This window comes from Acanthochromis polyacanthus, chromosome 8 (genome assembly GCF_021347895.1).
Source record: "Acanthochromis polyacanthus isolate Apoly-LR-REF ecotype Palm Island chromosome 8, KAUST_Apoly_ChrSc, whole genome shotgun sequence".
Lineage (NCBI taxonomy): Eukaryota > Metazoa > Chordata > Actinopteri > Pomacentridae > Acanthochromis > Acanthochromis polyacanthus.
This window is the reverse complement of record NC_067120.1, coordinates 29691113-29703415: the sequence shown is the minus strand read 5'-3', so window position 1 is coordinate 29703415 and position 12303 is coordinate 29691113. Positions and strand designations below refer to the sequence as shown.

The window sequence follows — 12303 nt, the reverse complement described above, 5'->3', positions numbered from 1 at the left end:
CATATACAGAAAACAAACAACATATACATAATGTGTAGGTGTAAATTAATTTAGAGATGCTTGCCACCTTGCATTAACAATTTATCTAATCATCTCCTTCATTGCTACATAAAGACATACAATGTAGCATAACCAGAGGAGAGATGGAGAAAGGCAGACAGGTGACACAAAAGTGTGACAGACAAAGCACATGCCTGTCTGTGAGTCAGTGTGTATGTGTGCGTATCCATGTGCATAGGAAATACTCACTCATGCTGAGAGCCTTACAGCCTGCCTGGCAGACAGACAGGCAGACGAGAAGATAGGAAGAGACAAGGAAAAGTAAAAAATAGTTTTTCGTTTCTTTGTCTGCCTTCAGGTATCTGGGCTTTGACAGCCCAGAAGACCTGCATCGCACCTCCGCCTCTCCATCCCCCCGTGTCGCTGTGTCAGGGCAGCAGAAGTGGCCGCCATGCTGGGGCGTGTTCCCTGTGCCCTGTCGAGCCGGCATGGCGGTCCGCTTGCAGCCTTTCCCCGTTCAAAAGCAGGCCAGTCACTCTTCTGAGTGAGCCGGAGTATCGAGTGGAAGTGCCACATCAAGACTCACTGAAGGTGGTTTTATTGTCGGAGGGCAGTACCAACTGAGCGTTCAGACACAGGGGGAATGCACGAGAAGGAGCTATGGATTCATATAGAATATCAGTTCCTGCCATCAGCTGACACCCCCCCACTCAGCTGTCGTCCTCCATCCTCTCTCTCTCTCTCTCTCCTTCCCTCACTTCATCCTAGCATCTCTGTCGGCCCCGTGCCTCCTCCCACCCTCAGTCCCACTCATTTTCTTCCTTTTTTATCCATCTATGCATCCTTCCTTTCTTCCCTCCCTCTCTCCTCCCTCCCTCAGCTCAATGCAATTATAGTAATGGATTTTTTCCCCCTCGGTTGATGGCTTCCGACATCCTGTCTTGAAATGAGGCTAATCATGCTCTTAAGGGTCATGTTTAGTTAATGAAGGGTTTGGGAGGCACATCGGGGGAAGGGGTGGGTGGATGGGTATATGTGTGTGTGTGTGTGTGTGGGGGGGGGCATTCCTATATGCAGGCTGACTATTACAGCAGACACACACATATGCAAAAGCAGGCATGTTAATCCACACATCCACTTGAAGTTTTGTGCACGTTGCAGAATCTCATTCACGTAGGCATGTGCCATATAGCCGCATATACAGTATATGTGCACGCCAGCCCGCACAAGGATGCATGCGCCCACGTGCAGGCGAATCTACGCTATGCACATACACATTCATTCATAAGCACATGGAGAGACGCTGTATACGGCAGCAATCGATCGCGACTGACACAGATACAGGCATGCAAACACAGCACACACAGCCTGTGCACGAGACACACACACACACACACACACACATCCTGCAAAGCTATGTCAGGAGTGTTCTTGTATCTCAGCAGATGCTCTGGGCTTAGCCAACTGCATCCGCTGAACGCATGCCATCACTGCTGAGGGATCTGTGTGTATGTACGGAGCTGGGGAGGGCAGGAGAACAGAAAGAGAAGGAGAGTAATGATAGAAATGATAGAAGGAGGAAGAGAGGAAAAAATCAGAGAGGAAAGAAGGTAAGGTAAAAGAGAAAGGGGAGAGGAAGTGGATGGACCAGCTGAAAGAGGGTGAGGTGAGGAAAAGGAGTGAGAGCGAACGCTGGCAGAGAGATGGAAGAGGGAAAAGTGAGAGGAGGACACAGAGACAGAAAAAAAAATTGCAGCCGGTCGCCATTTTTCTACCGGCACTGCTCTCCACCTTCCACTTCTACAGTTTCATTTTTCTGTTCAATTCATTTCATCTCTGTCTAGTGTCTCTGGTTTTCCCCTTCGTTTTTCAGGGTCTGTTTCAGTTTGCAGTCTTCTCTCATTTCTCTTTATATATGCATTACTATATAATACAAAGAACAGATAAGCAGTAAGCACCGAATACCGACCCACAATGTTTCATAACCAACACAAAGAGAATCTCTGGTGGAATGTAACTGAGTATATTTACTCAAGTAAACATAACTGCACGTAGGCACAATTTCCAAGCGCTTACACTTCACTCTGAATATTTCCTTTATATGCTACTTTTTACTTCCACTCCACAACACATCCAAAGGAAAAATTGTACTTTCTACTCCACAACATATATAATATGACAAGCTTTAAAAACAACAACAAATGATTAGGGGCAAAACTTGCAATTTACAACCATTTTGGCTTGTGATGTCTCACAAAAAGCATTGTGTAGTCAGAGTCATAGACATTTCAGATGCATTTAAGTAGTTATCTGTTCAACAAAAGCAGATTTCTTCCCCCTCTTCACTTCTCAAATGATTCATTTCTATTGTTGTTTGAAAGACTGCATTACTTTTACTTAAATGTTTTAACATTTTTCTGCTAATACATCTGAGTAGGATTTTTCATGCAGGATTGTTTATTTTAATGGAGTATTTTTACATTGCTGTCTTATATAAAGGAACTGAAATCTTATAGAACAGACAGTACAAATGGTGCACTGAGAGAACTCAAGATTTAATTGTAAAAACTTCTACTACATGACAAAAAGCTGCTGGGAAATCTGTACACAAGGGTGTTTTGCATTTTGGGCTCGGGTGTCTGGAATCAATTCCAAATTTGTAAGGGAAAAATAGTCATTTAAAAACTGACCTTTAAGTTCATTTCATGGTCACCCACTCGGGTTGAGACCTACTGCACTTCAATCTACATTTCTGTATCCAGACACAGAAGCCACAAACATCGGCAAACAGAATAGGAGTCTGAATCAGTAAATGGATACGATACCCATTTCTTTCTAGCACACTGCACAAATTATAGATGCTTTTTTGCAAATGAGAAACAAAATTTGCACATTAACCAAAAAATAATAACCGTAAATAGCAAATATTATCTTTATCTTTTGGCGGTTTATTTGTCTTTCTTTTTCCAATGACAACCAAAACCCAAATTCCCACATGTGAAAAGTTGGAACCACTAAATGTTGGTCATCTGTATTTAATCAAATGACTAATTCACAAATTAATAGCATAGCTGATTGCACATCACATCTATATTTTAGAAAATATTTTTAATTGATGTCCATCCCTTTAGACTGTATGGATAATTTGCTGATTACTTCGCAATGTTAAATAACACAACATAACTGTGTAGTATTCAGGCCATAAAAGGAAAAAAAACAATAAATAGATTTTAGCCATTTGTCAGATAATATCTGACAAGACAATGAGATGTAGTGTATTGTCATTTGCAACAGACTGAGAAATCCTCATTTAACAAACCAAACAATGTTATTAAATCTGAATAAGTTGTCCACTGTAGAGCCCTAAATCCAGGACTGTGTCTATACAGTCTTCTATAGTAAGATCCTCACTAATTTGCACTCAGTCATATATACAGACGCATCATTCACACACCACTGCCCTCCGAATGCATGTGTGTGTGGAGCCGTGCATCTGCTCACTCATGCGCAAACATACACACATTCATAAATAATGGCAGCACGTGTACATTTCCTTTGTGTCCCGTCTACGAACCTTTAGCACTCCAATCCCCACGGCCTGGCATCCTTTAAACCTAAATTAAACACAACACTACACACTGAAACTGAGCTAAGGTCCTGCACATGTTAGCAGGGACACAATGATATTACATGCTGGTCCCAAAGCTGGCCTTGTTAAGCAGATTGAGTATCAGACAGAAGCGACACATGCAGTGAATGCAGTGTCTTTGCCGCTGTAATGATAAAACGTAGTATTTCCACAGAAATATTTACCTACAGTGAATTATGGCGGGCAGTTTTTAATGCCAGTCTCTTCCCTCATGTTGTCTTTGCAGGAAAATGACTCCAGGTTGTGAATTACACTGATTTTAAATGTGTAAAAGAGAAAAACTGTATCAGATTGTTACTTTCAATTGGCAGATACCCTGACTTAAGCAGTGTCTTCTCTAGCTTTCTGCAGGTGGAGGGGGTGAATTAGTATTTTCAGACTGTCTTTTTGAGCTCATCATCTGTGACAGCTGACTTTCTCCCTGCTTGTCATGAATTTACCTTTTCCATGGCAGCAAAACGCAGTGCAGGCGCCTTGAAAACCTCCTGCAGGTTAAACTGACCGAACAGTTTAAGTGCAGATTAAATAACACTCATAATTAACACAACAAAACACTTGATAGCAAAACAGCATTAAGGCTACAAATAAAACTGCATTAAAAAACAACATCTGAACAGGAACTTGTCTCATCTCCTAATATATGACAACCTCCACTTTTCTCGCACATGGTCTCAATGTAGTTTTTCTGCTAATTCGTTCAATTTAGGAGTTGCATGAAGCCATTTAGGTGCTGTTTTCAAGTCTTGAGATGGAAGGGAAACCCCTGATAAGGTTTCAAAAATTGGCATCAAAAGAGGAAATTTTGAATTAGGCATCTCTATATCACAATGGCACAGTGAGACAAGAATGCCCCGGGGAAAATTTACTTGCACGGCATAAACAAAAGCAAGGGGAATAGAAAATAGTCTGTTTAGGATTACAAACATTAACCGCAAAAGCTGATGTTTGCAGAATATAAAGCGTTGTATCAGTCATTTTACTGAAACATTTTCTTGCAGTCTCACGCCTTTTCTAATCTTTGTATTGTCTCAGTAATGCAGTTTACAAGAATATAAACAAACAATATGGCCTAAAGTAGAGGTCAGTCCTACTGGCTGGACATTGGAGAGCCTCAAAATTGTACATGTTAGGATTTAGTTAGATTGACTTCATGCAGAGAAAATTATAGAGGTGACTAGGAAATAATGTTGCACACAGAAACAGATAGGTAAGGAATTATTACAACTTACTAGTATACAAATTAAAGTGTATAGATTCAGAACATTTTCACTGGAGTCAAAGAAAAAGCTCTATTATTTATTACAGAAAAGCCATTACACTGAGCATCTGAAACTCCAGTTTTAAGTCCTAAAAATCTAAAAAAAAGAAAAAGTATTTCATTCAAGATATTTTTGTCTAGTCATTGTTTTTCCTGCATAGAGCAGTTTCTGGCAACCCACCCAAGGAAGTTTTAGCCAGCACAATTAGCGAACCACCAGCACCCCAATGATAAGAATGACCAAGTAACCATCTCTTAAATTAAGGTTTAATTTAATGGACATTTTTGTTTAATAAATGGTCAGAAAAAACAGGAAAATAAGTTTGGAAAATTAACAAGATCGCACAGACTTATTGCTTTTTTGCCACAGACTGATCATTCTTACCAATATGCAGAGTCACCCCCTAAAGGCCCGTTCTAAGCCAATAAAACCCTGCTAGTCAATTAGTTTTATCTGATTTCCCTCCTTCTGGTGTTTATCAGTGTGAAACGGTACATGAAATACCTTTTGATATCAAACGTTTTACTACTACACCAATGCCTTTACAGTACTTCTTTAACATAAAGGAATACTGTTTGCCTTTTGCCAATTAATGTACTGTGTTGATGTCTTGTAATATCTCAGCACCAATTAACCTCTTTTGTCCTCAGTGTACTTAGTGATGTAAAGTGACTGAGACTCTCCCAGCAGGATGTTAAATGGAGTTCTGTAGGAGGAAAGGAAAAAAAGCATCCTTCAGTGGAGAGCTCGGCTTAGTCTGATTTCAGTGGTCTTAGATTCAAACAGAGTTTCCCGTTGTTTTGTTGTTGTTTTTTTTCCTGGCTGAGTTGGCCTCCTGAGTCTGCTTAATTTTTTGGCTGCTTGTCATGGAGCCAAACACACCCAGTTAGATTAGACTCACAATTAGTCACAATATGCAGCTGGGTGAAAATGGTCTCATCATCTTCATTAAACGAGAATTACCCAAGTGCCAGCAGACAGCTTGTTAAATGACTGCTCACCTCTATCTGGCCAGCTAGTTTCATATGCCGTGAATAATCAAAAAGTACAAACATCTGAACTTCCTTTCTTTTGAATTTTGTTGACATTGCTCCGAAATATTCATTTATCTCCAATTGACATACTTAGTATTTCATAAATATTTGTATTCGTTCAAATATGTAGATAATAAAAAACAACTTTCAAAATGAAACAGTCCAATACAAAACACATCATAAGGAGCAAAGGTTAATTTCAGAACAAAATGTCTGGTAAAAAATTTCCTATGCGTGCAATGAGAAAATAAACTATGTATAAAATTAATGCCAATATAAGACAACTATCTGGTGTCTTCTCTGAAATGAACATTTGTAATGCAGTTGGCTCTTATAGAGCAATAAGGGGAAAAAGCAAGAGCAGGGAGAGTGTGTGTGTGTGTTTGTGTATGTGTGTGTGTGTGTGTGTGTGTGTGTGTGTGTGTGTGTGTGTGTGTGTGTGTGTGTGTGTGTGTGTGTGTGTGTGTGTTCCCCCCCACACTGCCAGAAGCTAAGTGCTCTTCCAGTCAGTCAGTCAAACCCACCCAGGTCAGCATACATCCGGCTGACCAAGAAGAATAAAAGATGTCGATGAAACAGAGGAGTAAATGTACAAAGGATGACAGGCTGACAGCAACAGAAGAGGAAACACAGAAATACAGAACAAAACAAAGCGTGAGATGTGTTAAAGCGGTGTTCCAGTTATGGCTAAACAGGAAAAAGAGGACAGAAGAAACTGAGAAAGATGAATGACAGACAGGATTAAGCAGGGCTGAAACGGGGAAACTAGAAAAAAAAGCTTTTCGAAACACGGTAACTTTTCTGACCCAGAAGAACCAGAATTTAGTACTCAATGTTAAAAGAATAATGTGCAGATTTAATATTGCACTTGCAAAACTTTGGCAGACTCAAGACTGATTGAAATTATAGCAGCAATTTTCTGTTAACATTTCCCACAAGACAACTTCACAGCAAACTGTTTGGTTTAAGATTCAGATGTAATATCTGCAAATGTAGCCTCAAGCCACGAGCCTGAAGGAAAGCAAGGAAAGGAGGTGTACAGCACTGACCCATTACACAGGTCTGGTTAGCCCAGATTAAAAAATTTCCAGCCTTTAGACCCAACAAATGCTTAGTCAAGTGATATCACCACAGGCAATTTACCAAACTTCTCAGCCACAGTTAAAGCTGCTCACCATCAAGTTTCAGAGACAAAAATAAATTCCCTGCCTGTGCTTTCTGTAACGTGAAAAAATACTAACTTCCGATCAACAACAAATGCAAAGATTTCCATAGTTCGGCTTTAAAGCAACATGCACACCAGTCTGACATAAAAATAGCAGAGAATTTAGAACCAAAATGCTAAACAGGATCTATTATGTACACTACCGTTCAAAAGTTTGGGGTCACCCAGGTAATTTAATTTTTTCCACAAAAAATTCACACTTTTATTCATGTGCTAACATAATTCCACAAGGGCCTTCTAATCATTAATTAGCCTTTCAACATGATTAGCTAACACAATATAGCATGTACATATGGAGATATCCATTAAAAATAAGACATTAAGAGATAGAATAGTCATTTAACACATTAACAATGTCTCCAATTTATTTCTGATTAATTAAATGTTATCTTCACTGAAAAAAAAACGGAAAACTTTTCTTTCAAAAATAAGGACATACCAAGTGATCCCAAACTTTTGAACAGTAATATATGTATCACCTTCCCAATACGGGTGACAAAAGTGGATAAGCAACGTTATTTAACTCTACAGGTATGGTATTAAGATCAGATGATTAATAGTTAATTAATCAGATCATAGAATGTTTTACAAACTGTTAGCATCAGTGAAACATGGCTCTGATAGTAGCCGATGTCAGAGCATCCTCCACCTGTTATACTGGGCTCTACATCATTGTCAATGTGTACCTGAAATATTTTATATTTAAATGACAGTTGCCTTAATATGAGACAGCTGTATTCATCAAGTAGGTACATGATGAGGTTGTTGTTTATAATATAGCATTACTATTATGAATAAACATTCTCTGATACTAGTGAGCATAGATGGCTGTTATTGATTGATTAATCAGCCTTCTGCTTTTTCTGCTCCAAACTACCATTATGCTACAGGTGTTAAAAACTGGAGAAGTCCATTTGACCTCCACTTCAGTGTGATTCCTTGATTTCAGTGTTATTCCTGTAACATGCCTCTACATAGTAAGGTAAGCCATATCCTTTGGTAGGTGTGGAAAAACAACAGGAACTCAAACAAGAGCCATAGAAAGTCATCACAATGTGACCATGACAGTGTCTATGTCCACAATTATCTTCCTCCACTGTCCACAACAAAACAAACAAACAAAAATAACCCTGTAGGTAAAGCAGCATATCTGTTTATCCATGTGAAAAACAACAAAACTCTCAATGAGGCATCTTCGTGTAAATATATCTGTTGCTCTTTTAATCTACATTTCTATAAACCCTCTAGTAAGAAATGTCAAACATTTTCTTCCCCAAAATAACACATTTGCAGGGAATGCTGGGTCTATATTTGGCTTTGCTTGTCGAAGGACAACCAGCAGATTTTATCATCTGTAGTTAATTAACTTTACTTACAGTTCTTGGCTACAAACTAAATTAGAATTCTTACTTGTTAATGCAATCTCCCTGCAAGCCAGTTTCTGAGCTACTTACAATGTTCAATCAAAGAAAATTTCTCTGAGAAATATCATTGATTGAGCGCTACAATATAACTCAACCAGTAGATAATGGATTAGCTTTCTGGAGTCTACAAAAATCTTACTCTTCAGTGAGGATTTCTCTCGTAAATCAATCAATGCAAGCATCAACAGACTGAATTAGCAGCAATTAAGGAGCAGGTTGGACATATGACCTATTACATGTCATTCATACCTGTATGTCAGTGTCTTTGACTGGCTCCAGGGGCTCAAAGGTGGTGGCAGCACTTAGACTTTCCAACCTCTGAGAAATATGGAAAATGTCTAAACCTCTGGAACCGAGGAGGATTGACCTAAAAGTAAGACAGAAAGGTGGTGAGAAAGCTGAGATCAATACTGACAAAGAACTGTGGTAGTGCTCAACAACCACTAGAGGGCACAACAGGCTTTGTTACAGTGACAAGACTAACTATATGGATTAGATGAGATGAACAAAATTTTCAAGGATGTCTTTGATGTCAATGTATGGAACCTCAAAGAAACTCTAAAATAAAAGGTATTTATAAAGAAATTAATCTACTACACAGAACTCAAGAAACTTCATCTTACATATTCTGAAGACAAAAAGCTTGTAGTGAATATGAGTGTGTAGATTTGTCACAGAGGACATGCTAAAGTGGTTTTAAACTGCAGTTTTAGTTTACATTTTATTAAGGGTGACAATTGTCAAAATAAATATTCTACTCATTCGATACAGTTACATTAAAATTCTTAATATCAAGCTGAATATCAAATAGTGCCTAATCAGTGTAATTTTTGACATGTGGGACACAGGTTACTGTTGAGGATGCACAATATTGGATATTTGCCCATAATCCAATATTTTTCAATTAATTCTGGTCAACTGCTGATTCGGATATCTGCACATATTTTTCCACCTAATTACAGAGAACATCAAGTCTCTCCTGTAGCAGAATCAACATATTATTATTCCTACTCTTACCATAAAGGTGTGGCACAGATAAAATGCAATGCTTTCCAAATGTAAACATTCATTTTGCAAAATATGGAAATGACATGTACAACATGGCATAGTAATGATGTAAATTTTTAAACAAAACTGTAAACTTCATCCTATCTTAATCTTATCTGCCTCTCAATGTTTATTTTGTGTCGATGCTGATATTTCACACCAAAAGAAATGTCACCATTCACATTGGCTTACCAAGAATCTGCCAATATCATCATGCATTCCTAGTTACTAGTTTAGAAATAGGTTATTCACCCAGCAAAAACACAATATCAAATGGCTGTGAATGTCATAATCTGGTAGAGAGAGGATCTAAAATGCACAACAATCTACGTTTATTCAAACATGCATGATAACAGCATTGCATTGGACGTGTTCCTTACGCTTTTACGTCTGCAGCATCGTGCGAGGTGCGGGTCAATGTGCGGGATCGAAGCCTCTCTCCTGCCTGTTGGATTTCCTGAAGGTTCCTCTCAACATGCGGCAGCTCAGACACAGCTTCTGTCTCAGCAGCTAACTGCTCTGCCTGCTGCAGTAGCTCCCCAAAACCCTCAGCATCCATATCGCTAGACAAAGACAGAAGGAGAGAGTGTACAAGTGAATGCAAAGACAGCAAATGGCTTTTACATGTGACTGGATCTGAGAGACAAACAATGCAAAGTGATAACCCTTGGATTGTTCTGTCTCTATGCAATGGCAAACTGGATTAAAATAAAGCTAAAGCTAAACTACAACTATTTTCAATGTGTCCGTTTTTCTGAAGATTTATAGATGTTAGCACGATAAAATGAAGACAGAACCAGAAATTGAAGAACGTTGATCAATTTTTCAAAAAAGTCCAAGACAAATCGCAAAATGACATAATCTACAGACTTTCACTTTACTGTAACAGAGCAAAGAAACTAGAAAATATTCACATTTAAGAAAAAGGAATACAAAAAATAAGCCTTTTTAAAACTCGAAGTGATGAATGACAATCAAAATAGTTGGTGATAAATTTAATAGTTGACAGCTAATCTATTAATCATTGCAGCACTAGACAATATATTATAATATAGACATTATTACTATTAAATCAGGTGAAAGTTCCAAATTATTTCCACAGAACGTCACAACTGTCTGGTGATGTGTGCAGGTGTAAACTTCTTGTCCTCACTGACTGAAGGATTTGCAGCTAAAATCTGGAGTACAATAATTTCCTCTGACTTTATACAAACTTGTGTTGTTATGTTTGTCCCACTTAAAATAATGAATAGTGTACAAAAGTGCTACAATTCCTACACTGTGCATTAAATCAAGATTATTTATATAGTAGGTTTAAAACAACCTTAGATGACCAAAATTCGGTATAGTTTGTAGTACTGTACTAACAAAACAAAACCTGTCAAGGTATAATTTGTCACCAGTAACATTGATTAACCCAGGTTGGCTGTTTGAACTCAACGCAATCCCTCACAGTGTTAACTCAAGTTTTACTGCTGCCATACAACTTTAAATATTTAAAGCAGACACCATACAAACTATGAATAAAATATGTAATCGGGTGTATAATGGACACACGGTTATCGTCTGACAGCTGAAATCAGCAAACTGCCACCTGAAGCGCGCGCATGGTTTTTTTTTTTAGCTTGGCGTGAAAATGCTAAAAGTTGGGCGGCTAGTCAAAACTCGCAGCAGCAACAACAACAACAATAAGACGCCATTTGAAAGTTAATTTCAGCTACTGAGAATGAACCCGATAAGAATCTTGACAACCACATGTCTGGACCACTTTCTTGGCGCTAGCCTTCCGGCCCAGCTTTGTTAGCATGCTACTATTTAGCCCGAAGTCAAAGTGAACGGCGCTCTACGGTGTTAGCTAACAGGCTACATTGCTAACATTTTCTCATATGCTAGCAGGTGAGTTAAATTATAGCTTTTTGAGGCGGACGCACTTCATACCTGTTATGTAGGGCAGGTGGATGTATGGCCTTGTTTGTACTCCTCTGGTGAAAGTGTTTACAATAATTAGTTGGTATTCAGTGGTGTTCAACATGAAAGTAGATTATTTGACCCGGCACTTCTGGAGTCGACGGTGATTGGACAATACTCACTCCGTGCCCGGAAGTTCCTCTTCTTCTTTGGTTTTAATGTCGGACTACATACCAACGTTGAAAGAGAATGTTTCCACCTATTGTAGCAGAGAGGACATTATCATGATTTCAACAAAGATATGCTCTGGGAATAAATTAACTAATTCTTCAAATATTTAATGAAAACGCTCGTTGCACTTAACATTAATAAATATTGAATAATTATTCAATAATATAATATGGACATCACTTCTCTCCAGACATAAGGACTCAGACAACAGCAGCCCAGTGTCAAACCTAAAAATCATGTCAGTAAAACAGAAACAGTCACTTACCAGTCAAGACCCTTCTACTCTCAGTGAATATAATAATGCAGGGGCTATTATATCAAGAAATCCATCTCAAATTCATAATCAAAGAGCCACCCATGCACCATGTAGGCAAATAAAAGTCATTATACAAACAAAATCTGTGTATTTTTGTTGGTTTATTTCATCTAATACACAGGGCCGGATTGGGAGTCAGTCCCCCCCCCCCTCCACCTCTTCAACAGAGTCTTGGTTGGCACTAAAAATTATGACATAACACAACAAACC

At 38.6% G+C, this 12303-nt stretch overlaps 1 protein-coding gene across 2 annotated transcripts in view; it reads right to left on the bottom strand.

Annotated features, from left to right (window-relative positions):
- The window catches only part of nup93 (nucleoporin 93), a 37606-nt gene extending 25876 nt beyond the window's left edge, over positions 1–11730 (bottom strand). The window contains exons 1-3 of one of the 2 annotated variants that reach the window (XM_022218832.2): positions 11577–11730; positions 10019–10201; positions 8841–8958 (exon numbers count right to left, since the gene is read on the bottom strand). In XM_022218832.2, the coding sequence (XP_022074524.1) occupies positions 8841–8958; positions 10019–10197 (297 nt within the window). In that variant the 5' untranslated portion in view covers positions 10198–10201; positions 11577–11730. Of the gene's footprint in view, positions 1–249; positions 583–8840; positions 8959–10018; positions 10202–11576 lie in introns of those variants that run through there. The other variant, XM_022218833.2, reaches the window with a different exon arrangement.
- Positions 11731–12303: the final 573 nt, after the last annotated feature.